Genomic DNA, 21,832 nt, shown 5'->3' with positions numbered 1-21,832 from the left:
TGATATTCTTCTTTTGATTCCTTCCTGAGTTGATTCTTATTATAGCTACTGACTATTGCACATCTAACTCTAGTTAAACATTGCAACTAGGGGTTTTGTTATTTGTGCTTTTCTATGCACTTCTCATTTTGTACCACTGAATTAGTTCATCCAGTAGTCTTGATGCTTCTCCCAGTAAGTCTATTGTCGTTGCTCCTCCTGTCACCTCCCTGCTCATGTTTCCTATGAACTGAATAGCAGTCATAATAGCTAACATGGACCTATTTCACACAGGCAAAACTTGAGGAACTCCCTCTCCATGGATCGATGGGTTCTGCAAAATTCAAACTGTTCAAAGGAATTCTGTTTTTCCTTGAGAGATGTGATGGCCATAGTGGACCCTGAGGTAGAGCAATGGCGGTACACTATCCTTGATGAGTTATGAACCTGATTTTAATTTAGGTTTTGAATTCTGTATAGTAACACTGTTCATTCTTTTTTGTTTTTGGGCTGCCACTAAAGAGAGATTCTTTTTAAATATAGGAAGTCAGATATTTGGCCATGTTTTTCCATAGGCTTATATAAATATAAATAAGGTGCAAAGTTTTTAAAATAATGATTAAAATGGCAGTGGAAGGCATTTATGTCCATATTTTACAGTTATAAATACTGGAGAAAAATCTTGATTATATAATCATTAATCATATCTGTTTTAATATACAAAAAAATCAGGTGCTCATTGCTGGGTTATGAGAGTCTGAATAAGAATTCAGTTTAGGTGTTACAAGGTACCCAGTGTCAGATTTATTTTTAGAATATTTTGGGGCATGCAAGGCAATTTCAAAAAGAGTGTGGAAAATGAAATTAAAGATGTTTATTTTGGCATGAAACTTTTGAAATCCACACATAATTTTTTCCAGAATATTCATGTTCCATGAACTTTTTGAAGACCCCTTGTATGTCAATGACAGGGTACTTATAATTACAGTCAGAACTCCATAGTTGTGGGTTCTGCACCTGTGGATACGACCAACCCAGGACTGAAATTATTTTAAGAAAAAAGTGCATGTGTATCAAACATATACAAGCTTTCCTTTTTCCTTGTCATTATCCCCTAAACAATATAGTATAACAACTATTTACACAGCATTTACATTGTAATATGTATTAGAAGTGATTTAGATATGACTTAAAATATATGGGATGTTACATATGAATACTATGACATTTATGAAAGGGACTTGAGCATCAGTACATTTTCATACCATTGGAGAGATGGGGAGAGTGTCCTGGCACCAATCTCCCATGGATGACTATATCTATGTGGAACGTATATAACAGAAACAGTGTTTGCCACCTTCAGGAATTGAACTGTCAGTGACTTTGTCCTCAAACCAATATATAGAGTCAATAGTGATTGAATTTTTACTTCAACTTTTTCCTACTATCCTACCAAAACAAATAATTAAATACGTTATATCTTAATAATATTCTGTGCAGTTTTTCTTTGTCCATGTGGTGTCTACTTTCACTCTGGTTGAAATCCTCCATTCATCTGATGAAACGATGACTCCGGCTCTGTTTTGGTGTCTTTGATGTCTGGAAATTCTGCATCATTTTTCCCATGACATTTCCTATATGCGACATATACTAGAAAATAATACACAACAGGTTAAGTAAACTCCATAATGATAAACTGCAAAATTACTTTGAAGAGTGACTATAATATGCTACTCACAAAGCAGTTAACATTTTCTGTAGACTGAAAGCCACTTAGAGAAAGCAATCATCCTCAGTTCTGTGACCACTCATGTCACACAGGATGACTGTACTTCAGGAAGATCCAGTGGAAAACTTTGGGGATGTTTGTTCAGGGCAATCACATGACTTCAAGCATCCAGCCCTGCATGTCGTACTTGACAACAAGAACTATTTTTTTCTGTATCTACCATATCCCAGTTAATGTACTAGTCTTCAAGAATACACTACATGCTATGGTCAGTGTAAGGACCTTGGTGAGTCGGTCCTTTGGGGAAGGACTTGGAGGAGAATATAACACTCCTGGCCTCCCCTTGCCTTCAGTCACTCATTCCTTTTGTAGGAACAGCCCTGGCTGATTGGTGATCAGCTGTCATCGCCTCTGTGGAACTGCTAATCTCTGGTAAAACCTTCTCTAAGCTTATTTTTGAGGTCATATGACTAGGACTGGCTCTGCCCTGCAACAGAACACTGGCAGTTTATGAGTTGTGTGTGTGTGTGTGTGTGTGCCTGCACATGTGTGAGGCAGTAGAGAGAAGGGTGGTGTTAGCAAGACCATTGAGTTGTATACTCAAGCCTTATTTTCTAATTCAGTTTTTTTTTTTTAATTTTTTTTGACAGGCAGAGTAGACAGTGAGAGAGAGAGACAGAGAGAAAGGTCTTCCTTTGCCGTTGGTTCACCCTCCAATGGCTTCCGTGGCCAGCACGCTGCGACCGGCGCACTGCACTGATCCGATGACAGGAGCCAGGTGCTTCTCCTGGTCTCCCATGTGGGTGCAGGGCCCAAGCACTTGGGCCATCCTCCACTGCACTCCCTGGCCACAGCAGAGAGTTGGCCTGGAAGAGGGCAACCGGGACAGAATCCAGCACCCCGACCGGGACTAGAACCTGGTGTGCCGGCGCCGCAAGGCGGAGGATTAGCCTAGTGAGCCGCGGCATTGGCCTCTAATTCAGTTTTATGTGTAATAAAAGTGCTATTTTATTATTTAAATATCACTTTTTTCTTCTACCTCTTTTTGATTCCAAAGTCAATAATGGAACAGAAGGTATTATTTACTGGACCCTTCAAATTCCAATACATCACCTATAAAATTGCTATAATAACATTATCTACCTGTTAGGGCAAGTGTAAATATTAAATGATATAAAATTAAATATCTAGCACGGCCCATGGAGAGTCATTGTGACACACAGCAGAGAGAGTGTCCTGCTTCAAAGATCTTAAATAGTAAAGAAATTACATAATAAAGACAGCAAGAGGCAGGCTGGGAGCATGGGCCAGTGGAAGGGTAGGGTGGCAAGTATCGCATGCTCCTCTATCTGCGTATATGAAACACATGAAATTTGTTTGCCTTATATAAATAATTTCTTAAAAAAACTCAAGACCTGTATCTTCTTAGAATTCATGCCTGTACTTCTAGTCATATGAGTTTCAAAGCCGCTGAACCACACTATTGAATTCAATTAAGCCTCTGTCAATTTAATGATCTGACACTTAATAAAATCTGTTCTGAACTGTGTCTCCCTCAACTTATATTTATGCCAAGGGTTTTGTTTAACCAAACTATGCATCTTATTTGTGCATTTTTAACCTTTCCTTACTGCTTCCTTCCTTCCTTCTTCTCTTTGGTCCAAAAAATATTTAGTTTTGTAGTTTGATCTCCAGACTATGTTTCAAGATATTCTATACACTTAATGATGATGCCTTCTTTGTTTTCACATTTACTGATAAAATGCGGGAAAGTACATGACCAATTCTAGAGCTCCCCTTTTCTCATTCCTTTAAGTTGATGTTCTGTCAGTCAATCTCTTGTGGGTTAACTGTTCAGCTAGTGCAGTAACCTAACTGTTCTATCAACCAGTCTATTTTATCTGATTTGTCTAGAACACATGAAAAGCTAATTATTTAGAAAAATTTACCAATGTGCCATATTAGAGGGATGCCCATATAATACAATAAGTTTATTAAATAAGAAGATGTGATTATTAGGTCATGTATCTATGTCTCCTAGTCCTCTGATAAATCAATGGGTGTTTTTGTTGATCCAGAATTTCCTGTTCTAGAAAGGAGGCCTTTGATTTGAGAATGGCAGCCCAGACAGTAGAGCACAGGGCTTTGGTACCCTCAGGCCAGACAGCTAAATAGAAAATAAAAGTCTATCCTTGGCATTTTGTAACTTAGTTTGTCATTCACCTCCACTTTACATCTCCCATTAAAATGCCGAAGTAGCTTCTTTATAAAAAGATAAAATTTAAAAATAGAAGTTAAACATCATCAGCCACTGGAAAGCAAAATGTAGGGGAAATATTCAAGTAGGTAAAAACCAATGGGACCAAATGGGAGAGGATCAAAACTTTCTGCTACAGCAGAAAAAAATTAAGGGTCAGGTGAACCACCCTGGTGCTTTAAATCAAGAAATTATTTCCTTAGATTTCTTGCTATCTGAGTGTCTAAAAAAAGATTATATGTGTGTGTGTATGAATGTGTCTATATATACATACACCTATCTGCCGTATCACTTAGCCTAAGTATCCTTTGTGTACCACTTTTCTGAGAAGCATGCTAAATTTACAAAACTCATCATTACAATGTTTTGCAAAGAATCACCACTTCCTGAGCTCCTTGGAAACATTGGGAAGGCACAAAGTACAATGGTCCTAACAGGTCACTATGCCTCTCTGATTCTTGCAGGAAAGAAAGTCAGTGGAGAAAGTTGGCCTTCTCTGTTTTTTACTGAAAGAGAATCTTCAGTAGGACCTTTTGGTAAAATTATGATCTCTCCGCCAGCATTGGGAAATCATTGTGATAATATGGTTGACTTTTCTCTCATATTCATTTGTACAATTCACTGCCAAGAACAAAGAATTTTAAAACTTGCTCTTTTAGCAAGTCCAGGACTCCTCAAAGAAGAACATCCTAATACAATGTGATTATCAGTATTCCTTACTTCCTAAGAAGATTGCTGCAAAGGCGATCTGGAAGATGCTGTAAATGAGCGGGAAGGTGAACACATAAGTGAGGTCCTCGGGGCTGAAGGAGAGCTGCACGATCGTGGAGCACAGCTGTGTGTTCTGCATCCCTGTTTCCAAAGCAACTGTTCGGCACCTGCAAGAAACAGAACAGACGTTTCAGATCCCTGTTTTATTTTGTTATTGGAGAACCTTAAAAGCAGATGGGAAGAGAGTAAGGACATATGTGTAGGGGGTTTGTCTGTGCTGTTAATGTACATACGTAATAAATCTTCAATAAATAACTTTCTATTGGCCGGCACTGCGGCTCACTAGGCTAATCCTCCACCTTGCGGCGCCGGCACACCGGGTTCTAGTCCCGGTGGGGGCGCCAGATTCTGTCCCGGTTGCCCCTCTTCCAGGCCAGCTCTCTGCTGTGGCCAGGGAGTGCAGTGGAGGATGGCCCAAGTGCTTGGGCCCTGCACCCCATGGGAGACCAGGAGAAGTACCTGGCTCCTGCCATCGGATCAGCGCGGTGCACCCGCTGCAGCGCACCGGCCGCGGCGGCCATTGGAGGGTGAACCAACGGCAAAGGAAGACCTTTCTCTCTGTCTCTCTCACTTTCCACTCTGCCTGTCAAAAAAAAATTTAAAAAATTAAAAAAAACCTTTCTATTGAATAATATATATTATAGAGCAATATATAAATATAAATATCTATACATAATATAAACACATTTAACATATGCATATGTCAGGAACAGACTATTTATAGTAGTGTGGCATACATGGCAAAGCTCCATCCTTTTCAGTTATGTCCTTGGGTAAAGCACAGAGGAAGGGCTCAGAAAATATTCAAGATATAGATTGTTATAGTTGTCCTGTTAAATTAGTTTTGTTCTGATTAATTTCTGATTTAAAAATCTGCAGGGTAAAAATCACTTTCTGTGTTCTACAGATGAGAAAGCTCGGAGAGAGTGGGGGGCTAGCCTGGGCCCCACAGTTGATAAAATTGTTAGAATGCAAGCCCAGATCTGTGCTAGGCATTGCACTTTTGTTGTGCCCAGTGCTGCACTTGTATTTCCTGGCATCACATGTGCACCATTTCCTCTACCTGCTTTTCTCTGCCTGTTGACTTAGATGGATTAGTGGGAGAGGAAATGTTTTTACCCAGTGCCAAATCCATAAATGCTAAACTCATTCTAATATTCAGCACTTTTGTATGACGACTTTATCCTGTTGCTGCCTGGGAGAACCCTCCGATATTACAAGACCAACCTCATCAGCAGTTTTCTGAAATTCATTCTGCTTGGAGAGTAAGACTACATAACAATGGAAAAGCCTGACTTGTACTGGATAGGGAATGGTCCAGAAGAATTTGAGCAAAAACAGGCAGTCAGTATTTTCTTTTTTGGTGACTTACATCATTTAAGAATGAATGAAGCTACTTAGAATGGCATACGCAGGAATTGAGTGAAGATGATTAAACATGAAGGATTTTGTCATCAGTATATATAATCATTATTGGTTGAGTCTACCACCCCCATTACCCCCAACTGCATTTATTGAAGTCCTAGCCTCTGGTATCTCAGAATGTGACCCTAAGTGGAATAGGGTCAGTGAAAAAAATGTCATCCATTAAGGTGAGGTCATAAGAGTGTGTGTTAATCCAATATGACAGGTGTTCTTCCAAAAGGGGAAATCTTGATGCAGAAACAGGTGTGTACAGAAGGAAGATAATGAAGAGATTCAGGGACATGATGGCCTACTACAACCAAGGAGAATGTGCTACAATAGGTCTTTCCACAGAGCCCGCAGAAAGAACCAATCCCGGAACACTTTTATTCTGACTTGTGGTCTCTGAAACCATGAAATAATACATTTCAGTAGTTTAACCACACAGTGTGTGGTACATTGTTATGGCAGCTCGCAACATCAATATAACAGCTGTTACAAATGAGAATTCCCAATATGGTTTAACCAAGTACCATACCTGTACCATGGCTGACCAGCTATCCTAGCCAAAAAAAAGCCAAGGGAGTAACCGGCCATGGGAAATATCGTCCCTATAATCCACAGCTTGGGTTCGATGATCCAGGCACTTTGGTACAATATTCCTCCTACCACAGCTATGAGCACAATAAGGACTGCACCTGCAATGGATCCAACCTAGAAAAAAAAAAAAAGGTATAAATGAGCACAGCAATCCTGTGTCAAAGCAAATGCAAATATGTTTGTAAGAAATGCAGCCTTGGGAGTCTCTTTCCCTCCGGGAAGTATAATGAAACTGGCTAGGTACTGAGCCCCCTGGGAATATTGGTGCTTGTCCCATGTTTTCATTTTGAAGAAAACCACAGGACACGGAGCTTCCTTGATCAACTGGCCTGAAGAAAATTTTCTAGCTTGCAAATGATTCTTGTCAGAGAGAAAGCAAACTCATTGTAGGTGACAAGAAGCCTTGACTTGCAGATGGAACATGGCCTAATCTGTCTCCTTTGGTTGATCATGAACCTTTCTGAATCTTAGTTTCTTGGCTCGCAGTTGGGGATAAAATCTTGTCCAGCCACATTTTCTAACTGTTGTAATAATAAGAAAATGGCTTTACTACTCAATAAGAGTTTAACAGGCAAATACAAACATAAGCCACTATTGTTATCTTTTCCTTTTCCCACTTTAAATATATTGAGACACTGTAAGTTTGCCCAGAGAAGCACAGAAGAGCAGCCAGCTTATTCTGCCCCCTGAGCTGCAGAATCCGTCTGTACCATCTCTTTCAGGTCCACACTATCCAGACTATAGCTGGTGAAAGGCAATGGATGCTTACTTTGTAAACAGCATCCACCAACTGCCAGGCATTGAACTGGCCATATGGTCACCGAAGTAAGAAAGATAAGTTCTTTTTCTACCACCGTTGCCTTGATGTGTTTTATAACAGAAATTCAGGAAGCAGAGAGAATAGCAATGTGTTTTGAGAGTAGAATACAGTTTTCTAGAAATTGGCCCTATGGGAGAGGAGACTGAGTGACAACCTCAAGCCCACATGGAAGTTAATAATATATTGAGAATATCACTTGTTGGCCTTTTGGCTAAGATCAACGCAGCATATGTTCTTATCAGTTTGGTATAATGAGAATAAAATAATTTAGTAGATGAAACAATTGTATCATTTCAATTCTCACTGTTGGGTGCAACCATGTGGCTCGCAGCATGGGAGACTTACTTTAAGTATAATCTTCGCCTTTTGGGGCCACTTGTGATTAACAAACATTCCGATGGAAACGGGAACAACAAGAGCAACCAAGGAAGTACCTATAGATGGCAGAAAGACAACTTGGATCAACAGAACATGCAACACCGGAAAGAGAACAACCAGAGTAAGCAGCCTGAAGAAGACTTAGGTCATATTTCAATCTTCCTTCTGAAAACACAAAGAATACTGAATTAAATGTACACACACACACACATGCATGTACACATGGACACAGCACATACACACACATATATACACACACATACACACATACTCTACTTGTTTACTTACCCACTCAAGTAAATAATTTAATATTATAGATAGAAAATTGGAAATATAAATCCTTTCCCTAAATCCTAATGCTGCCAGTATCCTTTAGTTTCAGTTTGCCAGAATCTTGGCTACTTTGGTCTATTGGATCTTTATATTCTAGAAAAAAAATAACTTGCTAAAGTGTGTGTGTGTGTGTGTGTGTGTGTGTATGTTCCACTCATAGTCATAGATAATATTTTATATCTGTATTTTACTTCATGGTAGTACAAATAGAAGAAGTATTTTAGATTTTCTTAAAAGAAATAAAATATTCCAAGTTAACTCAAGATATCCAGGCATTCTGAAGGTTAATGACTTCCAGTTAGAGCCAACTTCAGCTATTCACATCTAGAGCAGAGAGGTTAGAGAAGAGGGTGGAAAATCATGCTTTAAATTTTCTGTGAGATGATATATTTGGCGACCTCTCATGTAATTATAATTCTTTGTAGCAGCGTGCTCACCCAGCCAGATAAAAGAGTCATACTTCAATTTCACTGTGTTAAATTTACTGCCATTCTTGTGACATATGGTTTGTTTCTCTTTACTATTTAATCCACATTTGTCCAACAGCTGCTTTTATATAAAGTAGCACCAACAACTTCTAACATCTCATGGGCTGTTTCTTTTTCAAACATCCTTTTAAAGCAGTAAGAGAAAGTGAAATTGAATAATGAAATTCTCAGAGTGGATGTTGCCTAGTATTGCGTAAATTGACCTAGGGCTGGAAACACATTCACAAGAACATGAATGTTAATTTAAAATGAATACAATAATGATAAAAATATAATTTCTTTGTAGCCTTCTAACTGCCTGGAAAAACAAAGGTCTGCAAATACTTCTGCCCAGAAATTACTTGGTGAAATTCAGTAATGGCTAAAGAAATCAAGAGCAGGGGAAGAAAAAGACGGACGGGAGGGAGTAAAGAGAAAATGGTGGAATGAGGATATGGGAAATGCCCTGATTCACTGGTTAGACCTCCAGAGAGAGCTCCTTTGAGTGTCCTTGCCTCCAGCTATTTTGGGAAGGGACTTCCTTTGTTGCATGCCTAGACCATTTTCCAAATTTTGTGGAGTTTGCAAGCCTTAAATTAAAACCATCTTGACACAGTTGGTTTTTCTTGTGCTAGCTTAAGTGTGGGTGCAAATACTATACTTCGGACACAGTGTGGTAAACTTTGGTCATATGTTCTTTACTTGATGGATCTCTGGGGCTCTTCTCGCTCAGGGGCAGCTCAAGACAACAGGATGGATGTGCAAGCAGGATGCTGGCCAACATCTGCAACCTGTGGCAGAAGCGCTCTTCCTCTCCTGAGCAGAGGAGGCCATGTGAAGTTTCCTGGGATTTAGAGCTACCTGGGAAAGGCAGCCCTGGTTCCTGCTGGTAGAAGTGAGATGTGGTCAGTCTCTTCTCAGTGTGCCAAGGGGCTGGACTGGCTCTCTTCTTCGCCCAGGCTCAATGTGCTTGATTTATTCCTCATTCAAGGGGACTTCTAAAAGTTCATGGAAAATGCAATTTTAACATTATGTGCATTTTCCCATGAACTTTCTGAAGACCATTTCTATGCCCATGCTTTTTTTTTAAAAAGATTTATTTATTTATTTGAAAGGCAGAGCTACAGAGAGGCAGAGGCAGAGGCAGAGGCAGAGGCAGAGGCAGAGAAAGAGAGAGAGAGGTCTTCCATCCGCTGGCTCACTCCCCATTTGGCTGCAACTGCTGAAGCTGTGCCAAACTGAAGCCAGGAACCAGGAGCTTCCTCTGGGTCTCCCATGCAGGTTCAGGGGCCCAAGGACTTGGGCCATCCTCTGCTGCTTTCCCAGGCCATAGCAGAGAGCTATATCGGAAGTGGAGCAGCTGGGACTTGGAACAGCTGGCCTATATATGGGATGCTGACATTGCAGATGCGGCTTTACCTGCTATGCCTAAGCACCGGCCCCTGCCCATGCTTTCTTTGTAAAATTCTGGTTAATACAGATGAAAAAGCTTCTGCTCACAGTTCAACCATTGGAACTGTCACTTGGTGGGTAGTCAGATATGCACAGTAGGTGTAGGAGCACAAAAAGAAAGAAAGAAAAATGAGCATGAAAGAGAGTGGTGAGCAGATTCATGTGGGCAAATGGAGCCAGATAGGCTTGGAGGAGACCTTGCTTTGCTCACAGACTGGGGAAGCTGTGTAAATCCTTGAACCCCTCTGAGCTTGTGTCTCCCTATTGGTAAAATGGGCAGAGGAGTGAAAAATTGTGTCTGTCATGAGAATTAAATGATGGCATGGTTATATGTTCTTGGAGTGAGACACTCACAAATGTGGGGTCGAAAGGCATCGGTACATTGACTCACTACAGCATTTTTTAGTAGTTCTAGCAGTGCGGTGGCTTCCTCTGTACAGGTATCGGCATGGAGGGGACTCTCCATGTAGGTACTGAGCCATCGGAGCATGCTGGGCACCATACACAACCCCTGCCCACAGAGCGGGGTGGAGAGCTGACCAGCGAGCTGCTTCCAGCTCTGCGGAGGTGGTGGACCGATTAAAGAGTTAGCCTGAGCTTCTGTTTCCTCATTTATAAAATGGTGATAATGTCTTCTGAAGCAATCAGCTTACTTGTATTTTCTACATGAAAAAAAAAAAATTAGGAAAAGCAACAGCCAAAAGTTAGGTTGGAGAATGGGCCTGGACAAACATTATGGTGGACAAGCAGGGTTAATGTCTTGGCTTTTTAAACTCCTCTCTAACCTTATTTCTTTTCTCTCTCTCTTTTTTAAAGATTTCATTTATTTATTTGACAGGTAGAGTTATAGACAGTGAGAGAGACAGACAGAGAGAAAAGTCTTCCTTCCGTTGGTTCACTCTCCAAATGGCTGCAATGGCTGGAGCTGCGCCGATCCGAAGCCAGGAGCAAGGTGCTTCTTCCTGGTCTCCCATGTGGGTGCAGCTGCCCAAGGACTTGGGTCATCCTCCACTGCTTTCCCAGGCCATAAGAGAACTGGATTAGAAGAGGAATAACCGGGACTAGAACTGGCGCCCATATAGGATGCTGGCGCCACAGGCAGAGGATTAACCTAGTGCGCCACAACGCCAGCCCCTTCTCTTTTTCTTTCCTTTTCTTCCTTGACTTCTTTTTTTTTAATTTTTGATAGGTAGAGTTATAGGCAGTGAGAGAGACAGAGAGAAAGGTCTTCCTTGCATTGGTTCACTCCCCAGATGGCCGCTACTGCTGGCGCTGCACCGATCTGAAGCCAGGAGCCAGGTGCTTCCTCCTGGTCTCCCATGCGGGTGCAGGGCCCAAGCACTTGGGCCATCCTCCACTGCACTCCCGGGCCACAGCAGAGAGCTGGCCTGGAAGAGGAGCAACCAGGACTAGAACCTGGCACCCATATGGGATGCCGGCTCCACAGGCGGAGGATTAACCAAGTGAGCCACAGCACTGACCCCCTTCCTTGACTTCCTTGGTGATGACTTTTTCCTCTACTTAGGTGTTCATTGATTTCTCATTTTCTCCTCCTTTCAAAATTTATTCATGCTAAAGTCTGTGCCACACGCCATTCACATTGTATAGAATTGGCTGGAACTACTAAATATTCAGATAGGGCATTTTCTCGGAAGGGAATGACTATCATGAGAAAACTATTTTAAGGTTTAACTTCTTTCCTTAAACAGTGAATAAAGTAGAATCAAAACTCCTCACTCAGAAGGCAGGTTTTCTGAGAGGCTCACAATGTTTGCCTGTCACATAAAGTATTCTTGAACTCGGGCAGGTGTCTGGGGTGGGAGCAGCCAGAGAGTTAAGTAGCAATGAGGTGCAGGTAGGTGGTCAGGGAGTGTCGCTCTAACATCTGTCTTCAGGAGAAGATATTTGCTAGGAAGGAGTTTTCCAAAAGTCAGCAGAAGGTTCTCCTATAGAGAAACCCAGGCTGAACAGGGTGTGTTCAAGAAGACCTCACTTTAGTTTCTTAGTCTAGTGGTAATGATAGGAGTGCAGGAGAGAGAAGAGATGAATTGGAAACTTTGCAGTACAGTTCCTCCCTAATTAACTTTCACAAAGTCTGTCCTCATTCAATTGTATAGATCCTGATTCATATTCAGTTGCAGAAATCATCTTAGAAGTGCAAGTGCATTTAATCCAGTGTCCCACCCTTCTAAGTCACTGCTTGGCCTTTACTTACTTCTCCCTTTCAGTAGGAAACATAGACCTTTTGAACATAGCTAATCAACAAGACACTTGTGTCTGGTGCCAGCTTAAAGACTCTTTAGCATATAATGTAGTTGGTGATTGGTACCGATACATTATGTCACTACATCTCCCATTTATTATGGTAATTCTATGAGAAAGCATGCTTTGAGTAGTCCAGGAACTCCCTTGTCTTTCCCTTTTCCCATATCCACAACTTACTGTTCCACCATCTGTTCTCCCAGAGATAGAAAAGAAGCTCCTTTGGGATAGGGATGAACAATGGGAGTTGAAATGAGTGGAGACATACTAGCAAATTTGACTTCCAGGGCAGGAAATATAGACTGTGCCATTAATTCATATTTTGAATCAAGATGTAAAACAGAGTTGAGGTTAACAAAAATATGTTTCATCTGGTGGTTTCCCACTGTGACACCTGTGATTGTTTACTAGGTAGTCTATTTTGAAATCACTATCTAAATATTTTTTGCATTTCTCCCAAATTTAGTATCTGAGAACAAACTCATGTTAGATAGGCTCACTACATTGTGGGGTGAGGTCAAGATAGAGACCTCAGGCACCAGCAGCCTAAGCCTCCGTGTCTAAACTTCTGGGGGTACGTGTAGGAGGATGGGTCTCTTAAGTTGGGTCTTCTTGGTGATTGAATTGAGGAAAAGTCATGTTCTCTCATCTTTTCAAAGCTTGGAATTTACATTCTGTAAATAATCATACAAATACAGGGGTGACTTTGTCAGGGAGTTCTGATCAGGTGAAAACTGTAACTTGTGTAAAAGTTAAGTAATGGTTGCACAAGAGCCTGGCCTGAGATCCTGGCAGAGAACACGCAGAGTTGGAGGGTTATGTTTGAGCCTTTTAGAGGAATGACTTACCTATGTTATCGTAAGGAATTACAATGGTCCCAGAGTCCACCCACATTTTGGTGTAGACATAAAGGCATAACGGCATCATTCCGAGGGCAAGCAATGTGGAGCAGGTGGTCATGCTGACACTGAAAGGAAATGCGCAGGTTGATGCATCCACCTGTTTTTCTAGGGGAGCAGCTGTTTCATTTTCAAAGCATGATTAGAAAGTCCTGCAAGAGCCTTTCTCAACCAGTACATCATCTGTCTGATGGACAGAAATACACAGACACCTAAGTTTGTGCAGGGCCTGGCTTGGGGCAAAAGATCCCATATTTGGTGCCTTTCTACTTTGCCTTGTGCCATCCTTCCCTCCTCATTGTCCTCAAGAATCAGAGATGGCTGATGATGTAAAGATGGTTTAAATGAATTCTTAAGCAATGTACAAGGTGCCTACAAATACCATGTTTGAACCTTCATCAGAGAATAACAAATGCATTTGCATAGGCCAAGACTCCAGGAGACTTCATACATATATCTGTGCTGGTATGAGAGGAATGTCCCTGGGTTCTTAGAAAACACGTATCTGAGGGAATAGGCCACTGTGTGTTTCCATAAGGCACACAATTATTACCCAATTGGTGATGGCTTGAGAAGAGAGGAAACTGATTTAAAAAAGAAGAAGAAAAATCATCAGAAGACAAGGTGGGCTTGGATTTTTAGGAGTGAGGAAGTCCCTAACAATTCACCAAACGTGTGTTCAGAAGACCCCAGGGCTTGCTGTTTTTCCCACTGATAACACTGTTACTTTAGTGAGGCAGTCTGTCTGATGGGTAGAGTTTGGCTTTTGATACGGAGGACTCAATACCAAGTGATGCTGGTTTTTATGCTATGATTATGGGTACAAGAGATTTTGGGGAATAGGTCTTGTTGTTCCTCTTCAGAATTTCCTGTGCACCAGGGCACACTCTCTACTTATGTATCAGAGTAGTTCAAAGACTGGCTTCTCAATTCATACACTGTTTGGTTCAGATGCAGGCCATACCATTTACTTTGTGGCTTTGGGCAATTTATGCGCCTTCTGTTTGCCGGTTTCCGATCAAAACTGAAGATAATAACTGTCAGTAGGTACCAGATAGGCCAAGAGGGCTAAATGAGCCAATGGCATGTGGTACTTAGAACAATGCAAAGTACTTCTTAAGAGCCAGTTGCTATGGTTATTTCTATAGCCAAGAGTGCATGTGTTTTGTAAGTTACGCTACAATATATATGGAACCAGGGAAGTTAGAGTGATTTTTCTGAAAGGCCATTTTCCCAATAGCTGTGGCTTTGAGAAGATCACACTAATAATTTCCTTAGGGTATTATTATGTGTGTACTTGAAGGGCAGCACTAAATTTTACACTTCCAGCAAACAACAACAACAAGAACTGTATATTACATTAAGGAAAACAGCTGAAAGGAAAGAATGCTGTTTGAATGCATCTGACTAACTTTGCACAGTTTTGGCAAAATAAAGGGAGGGGGGCACACACTCTCAAAGAGCTTAGCTTCCCTAATAGTCACTTCTTAAAAAATAATTTTAAAAAATTTCATTTAAAATGGGTTTTAAGGTTTTAAATAAAAATGTTTGTGTTAGTAGATCTTAAATCATGTAACAGTAGAGAATGCTGAGATGTATTTATAATACCTTCCAAGATGTCCAGCCTATTATGGTCATGATTAACTTACGTTAGATATAAAATAGTTTGCAAAGGCAGAGTCTTATGCCAGAAAAATAAGTTAATTTTTATTAATCATGCTTTGTCCTATTTATAACTAAAGTGCTGAAATTTGTAAAATGAGATTTTTTTCTTCCTCCCTCCCTTCCTTTGCTATCTTATCTTTAATTTTTAAAATATATTCTGATGGTTTTAAAATTTCACTATAATAAAACCATTTTTATACCTGTGTGTCCAATATGCTTTCTATAGTAAGGATGGGTCCTTATCTGAATCACAGTGAAGAGGAGGCTGAGAATTTTTTGTTGTTACTGTGAGAGAAGAAGGAAGTCAGTTTCTCTGCTTTCAAATTTCCTAATTCTAATTCTGAATTATTGCTAAGACCATTTGAAGTTACGTCATTATTTTGAATTTGATGAGAACAGTTTCTTAGAGACCATGTGGAGTGATAATTTGGGAGTTGGAAGGAGGTGGTTTAAATCTAATGGGTACTCTTGCAGATAAGATGCTACAGAGGAATGACAGAATAGGTGGCTGCAAGTCATTGCGGAACTAACACAGGATCAGCGTCAAACCTCTCAACAGAGAAGGAATTTAGTGAGCAAGATAAGGGAATAAATGAGCAAAAAGTTTTTTTTATGTGAAAAAATATGAAGTTCTATAAGGGATATAAATGTCAGAAATACTACCATGAATTTATTATATAATGAGAGTAAATGCTAATATATAAGACTATAAAAATACTTTGCCTTTTATTCTTGGCTTTAGCTTTATTATCTGCCACAGGGAATTATTTTTGTGCTTGGGAATCAAAGAGGACAAAAATGAAAAATCAGTGAATATTGTGAATTTCAGTGAAATTAGTGATAAGCAATGCAAACGGCTGTAATCATAATAGAAGTGAAACACCCACTTTCGAAGATTAACAGAAGTATATGTAGGTGGTACTAGCTGTGGAAGAAATGAAAAGAGAAATCATGTACAGCAAAGTTAAGAGCTTGGATGGCATAAGTAGGTAGATGTGGATTCCAATTCTAACTCTGATATCCACTGATTCAATGAACTTGGGTAAGATCATGAACCCTAAATTTATCTGCAAAGTACAGAAACTAATAATACCAACCTTGAAGGATTAAATAAAGCACAATGCATGGCACATGATGGTGTTTAATAAATTTTAGCATTGATTTTAATTAACTAATGCCACATAAGAGAAACAAAGCTTGGTTCCTTTGAGTGAGAAGAAAGACAAGAGTCAAATAGGGTTAAGTTAGTTCTTTCACAGCAGAAGAAAGATGGAAGTTCATGTGGTTGAAATGGGAGGAATTGCTTTGAATTTGTGATAGACCAGAAGAATGTGGATCTTGAGACTAACTGACGTATCAGTGAACACTGAACTGGAAGATAGAAAATGTAACAATATTTGGGTAAAGAACAAAAAATATTGTAGGGAATTCTAAAAAATAGGCAATCTAGGAAATAATAAAAAGACATGCAGAGAGTAGGTTCTAGTGAGAGAATTGGTGAATTATTCTAAGAAAAGTTAGTGAAAGGAAACTGTGAAGTCCTTGCACGGTGTGGAGAAATCACAGCAGATGCAAAGGAGGTGGAAAATCTGTGTTCCTTACACTGTGGGCTTTGGCCTGCAAAGTGTCTTCCTGTCTCCCTGACACTTTGGTGCCCATGGCACTGGTGCATACCATGCCTTAGGCATTGCTTCAACTTGCGTGACAATATCTGTGCACTGATCAGATTCACAAATGACAACTGGCCGATTGTGATTAGAGAATGAGCTGAAATATCACTTGCTGTATTTCAATGTGCAAGGGAAACTATTTATTGTTATTATGATTTTTAAAGTCACTACATATTACAAAATTCAGTGAGTTCCCAGATTCAGAAGAAATGATAGGTTTTGGAACCATGTCCAGGAAAATGAAAGCCAGGTGGAGTCATTTTTCTAACACTGTAAGACAAGAGCTCAATTGGTGAAGGTTACTCTGCATAAATAATCATGTTTTGATTATCATTTTCAGAGGTCAAGTGGAAAGGGAGAAGATAAAAGTCAGTCTATGAGTACAGAATTAGAAATACAAATGGTTGATAGACTTGTACTTAAATGACCATAAGACTTGAGTTATTCAATACTCACTGTAGAAGAATAGAAAATTTTGGAAAACTGATACACAGTAGCTAAACTTTTGTTCTCCTAATTTGCTTTAAAGAAATATTTGAACAGTTTCATCTGAACATGTGCAATGCATAAAGTCATCTTCTTATATAGTGGCATAATTCAATGATTAAAGGTCCACTGTAATAAACATTATTATGCTAAAATATGATGATGTCTTCTAGGCTGTTGTTTATGGAGTTGTTTGTCTATAGAATAAGCAATGTGAAATGCCATGCTTTGTGAGTTGCTTTCTTGGTAGTACAGGCATTTTGGTTGTCTTTCCTGCTGCTGCAGGATATAGGTTTCCCTCTCTAGTACCTGCTTTCTCCCTCACTTCTTGTTTAGGACCCTGTGCACTGGGGAACAGAACAAGAGAGCTTAATATTTAGGAAAGGCGAATAGGTCTGGCAGAAGGATGTTTATGAGATTAAGTGGGATTTGTTTCAGCTGAGCAGGGTTTTATCGGATCTTAACTGCGTTCTGAATGGGTGAGAGTTCTAGAAAAGTGACTATCAGACTGCATAGATGTTGGTGTTATTTGTACTTCACAAGACAAGGGGGATGTGTGGTGTGTATATCTTGTGAAACTAAAGTTGCATTTTTCAACGCTGTATGTACATTTGAGGGCATGTATGGACTTGTTGAAGGGTTCATTTCTACTATTTCAGCTGGAACCTTTCTACAAAGTTTATATCCTACTTTTGGTTCTTATTTATTTAAAAAGTAATTTTTTGTGATGGTATATAGGTAGACAGATTATATAATCATGTCTTATTTCAAGATAAACAAGATTTCCTTAAAACCATAGAAAAGTGTGACTTGGATCTTGCAGATTTAGGTTGTAGCCTGCAGATGAAAGTTTATTGAAATACAGTCAAACACCATAACATCACACATACTTTTGCTATCTTATGAAATGGTTCATGTGTGGCACTATATTGAGGTGCAAGTTTCTTGTGTGTTGTTGAAAAGCTACAGATATTATATAAAAGCTGTTTATTGAAGGTCTGTTTTGTTCATTTCCTTCTGTTTAGTAGGTACTAGTTCTCAAAATTCTTGCTCTGTGCCTGGGTTCAGGTAGCGCTAACTTGAAGTCTAAAAAGAACTTATTGCTATATTGCAGTTCACAGATTATCTAAACCTGAACAGAACTTGCCTCCAGAAATTTCCTGGGAAATATATTGCAAGGTAGAAGCTATATTTTCTTATGTGAAAAATAAATAATATGAAGGTATAAGGGTACTCCATGAAACCCATGATAAATTGTATTTAAAGATGCATTCATTTTGGTGAAAAATGTTTGAAATATATGCATAGTTGTTTCTTATTACCCATTTTAATGGACTTTATAAAATTTGTTTATTTGAGACATAGAGGAACACAGAAGGGAAATAAAGAGAGAAAGAGATAAAGAAGGAGAGAAAGAAACAGAGAAAGAGAGAGAGCCGGGGTGTGAAAACAAGAGAGAGACATACAGAGAGACAGAGGGAGCACCCATCCTCTGGTTCATTCCCCAGATGCTTACAGAGTCCGGAGCTGAAGCCAGAAGCTAGGAACTCAATGCAAGTTTCCCACCTGGATGTCAGGATCCCAATTACTTGATCCATCACTGCTGCCTCCTAGGTTCTGGAGTCAAGAGGCAGGGCTCATATTAAACATTCTGATATGGGACTCAGTTGTCTTAACTGACATCTTAACCATGAGATCAAGCACGTGCCCTTTTTCATAAACTTTTGGAAGACCCCTACTATAAGAGGATTTCAAATTTTTGCTCCCAAATAAACTGATTTTTAAATTCCAATTTCTATGATTTTTTTAGATTTATTTATTTATTTCAAAGAATTACACACAGAGAGAAAGAGAAGCCAAGAGAGAGAGAGGTCTTCCATCTGCTGGCTCACTCCCCAGTTGGCTGCAACTGCTGAAGCTGTGCCAAACTGAAGCCAGGTACCAGGAGCTTCCTCCGGGTCTCCCATGCAGGTTCAGGGGCCCAAGGACTTGGGCCATCTTGTACTGCTTTCTCAGGCCATACCAGAGAGCTGGATCAGAAGCATAGCAGCCGGGACTCGTACCCGCACTCATAGGGGATGCTGGCACTGCAGGTGGTGGCTTTACCTGCTACTCCACAATGCTGGCCCCAATTTCCATGAACTTTTGAAGTGCTCTTGTATAAGGAGTATAGTTTTGTGACTTTTGCCCAAAGCTCCTGGAGAAATCAGAACCACTTGAGATGAGACAGAAAGTCCCTAATTGCTCACTAGACACTTGATCAATCCAGTGCTTACATTTCTGCACATTGAACTTCTCTCCTTTGCACAGAGTAGCTGGGGATAAACTGAGCTGATTGTCTACTGTACAGTATTTAATGAGTATATGTTGCATTAATACCTGGATGGTTGGCAGAAATGCACACCTTTTATAGGAAATGAGGACGTGAGGTAAGGAAAAAGGCATTTGTCTATTCAACTTTCAGAATTAAAATTCTCAGTCTAGTCACATCAACACTGCTGCTTATTTCTATTAGTTTTTTCCCCCAGTGCTAGTTCAGACTGGCACGAGATGAATTGGGCAATCATTACATTTAGATTACTCAGTGGGAAGTGGAGAAACCATTTTCTGTTTATCTTATAGCAAAGTAAGCATAATTTTAAAAGAAGCTGTTGTGGGTTTTTCCCCCCTTTCTCTGCCAATGAAAGTAAAGCAAATTTAAGACTTTTTCTTTAGGTTTTATTCTTAGAAAATGTTTGCCTAAATAACTTGCTGTGTTTATGGTGTTGGCTGTTGTTTTACCTTAGGTTCCAATGTAGGATGAATAGTTTAATTCCATGATTCATTAATAGCTCTCACCATAAAAATAAAGTAATTTTTTTTTTCTGATACCAACAGGACAGGCTTTCTCAGCTGTAGCTTGTGGGTTGGAAAATAGGTATTTTTTATAATGCTCTGAATTGTTTTCAAGAGATAATCAGTAATCACACAACTCTTTGTGAGCTATTAGATTTAAAACCACAAACACTAAATATAAACCTCAAATTCTAATAGCTAAGCAGCTGTGCTGGGAAGTGTGAGGATGCCTTCTTTCCTGTTTCATTCATGACAGAGTCCCACCTTTGACCCATGGCAGCTTAGATGGGCACTAACAAGTCTCCACAGGCTTCAGAAAAGCTTAAGCCAACACCAGTGCAATAGCTGGAAGTGCCGAGAACTTACCTCAAGTCCATGTCTCCATCCACCCAATAGGCCAGGATGTTGGAGGCCGTTCCTCCAGGGCAGCATCCCATGATGAGCACCACCACGGCCTGGATGGGCATGATCCCAAAGGCCACCGCTAGGACAAATCCCGTGAGGGGCATGATCCCAAACTGGCAGAGGAAGCCAATGAAGATGCCCCAGGGCCGCCTTATGTGCCCCAGGAATTTCTTGATTTCCACGTTGCATCCCATGGAGAACATGACCAGAGCCAGCAGGATGGTCAGCACGGTACTCAGAACCACGCTGAGGATGGCATTGAAATTGCTCTCAGGTGCCACACAGGAGGCACCTTCACAAACTGTCGCGTTGGCCAAGCAGCCCACTGTCAAATTGCTCATTGCTGGGTTTGCTGTTCAAATGGTGGCGTCTGCAGAAGCCCGGTGCCCTGGTCCTGACGCTATTGCCAGCCAAGAAAAGTAGCACTCACTTCCACCACGGCAAACTTTTAAACCCTTTCTAAACATGTGTCACTTGGTGTCTCTTTCAAAAGCCACCGTAGAGAAGCAATAAAAAACAATAAATGTTAGAATGTCAGTTTCAAGAGGGACTATTACAACACAGCACAAATAATGAATCACAGAAGTCCAGCACAATTACTGATCCAGACAGAAAGTTATAATTAATCATTTATTGGCATGGTAATGAACTATGTCACATAAAAATAGCCCTGTTAATGTTTAATGCCAGGAGGGTTTGTGGAATAATTTGCATTGTGACACTTAAAATCAGCTCTGAAAACTATTGAATGTTGTAGGGGCTGAGGTTTAGAGAGCATATTGTTCCCTCATCTCTCTTTAAATAGGGAGAATTGGGTTCCTGGAAAGTTGAATGCGCTGTCCCAAGTTATATTGTAAATTAGATGTCAGATACCAAACTGGAAGGCAGACCATCACTTTCCTCCTGCAATATTTTTTGATTGTTTTATTCTGTTTTCTCATATTGGTCCACGGTGCTCATAAAAAAAAATACGTGAGTTGGAGAAACTTTCAGGAGTTTGGTGCAAGCCTGTGAGAGAGTAACATTAGTGGGATAGAATGTTTCCTAGTGGAAAACACAGAACTTGTAGCGCCACCCTCAATTACATGCACATGCAATTATGCAAGCGTTGCCATAGTAACAAAGTGCTTTATGGAGACAATACAATTATTTAGAGGATGAACCTCAGAGGATTAGGTCAAAGTGACAGGATCTCTTTGTGCTTAGAGTCAGGAATGAGAACTTTTCTTGTGGGAGAGGGGCTCTCAGGGAGATTGATTGTTGTAAATGTCAAATATGCAAACTCGTTATGAGCAGAACATTGTACTTAGGTGTGTAGGGAAGACAAAAAGTGGGAGAAGAGAAATTGTCCTGTTTTCAGGAGTTTACAAACCAATTATTGGATCAGAACACAGCACAGGAATAAAATTGAGAATTTCTA

At 40.1% G+C, this 21,832-nt stretch overlaps 1 protein-coding gene across 1 annotated transcript; it reads right to left on the bottom strand.

Annotated features, from left to right (window-relative positions):
- Nucleotides 1-1,507: 1,507 nt before the first annotated feature.
- SLC10A2 (solute carrier family 10 member 2) lies at nucleotides 1,508-20,753 on the bottom strand. The gene is made up of 6 exons (NM_001082764.1): nucleotides 20,374-20,753; nucleotides 13,301-13,419; nucleotides 7,906-7,994; nucleotides 6,679-6,854; nucleotides 4,686-4,843; nucleotides 1,508-1,629 (listed from the first exon to the last, which is right to left on the bottom strand). Exons 1-6 carry the CDS (start codon nucleotides 20,751-20,753, stop codon nucleotides 1,508-1,510), a joined length of 1,044 nt encoding a protein of 347 aa, NP_001076233.1.
- Between the last annotated feature and the right edge of the window lie 1,079 nt (nucleotides 20,754-21,832).

Source organism: Oryctolagus cuniculus, chromosome 9, assembly GCF_051225735.1.
Source record: "Oryctolagus cuniculus isolate XC-2025 breed Fujian yellow rabbit chromosome 9, ASM5122573v1, whole genome shotgun sequence".
In the NCBI taxonomy this organism is placed as follows: domain Eukaryota; kingdom Metazoa; phylum Chordata; class Mammalia; order Lagomorpha; family Leporidae; genus Oryctolagus; species Oryctolagus cuniculus.
This window is presented reverse-complemented; position numbering and strand designations above follow the sequence as displayed.

Coding starts and splice junctions, on each gene's coding strand:
- SLC10A2 (NM_001082764.1), bottom strand. CDS start 20,753: ATGAGCAATTTGACAGTGGGCTGCTTGGCCAACGCGACAGTTTGTGAA. Junction 6,855..7,905: donor AGGCGAAGATTATACTTAAA/GTAAGTCTCCCA, acceptor TTTTTTTTCTAG/GTTGGATCCATTGCAGGTGC. Junction 1,630..4,685: donor TGCAGCAATCTTCTTAGGAA/GTAAGGAATACT, acceptor ATTATTTTCTAG/TATATGTCGCATATAGGAAA.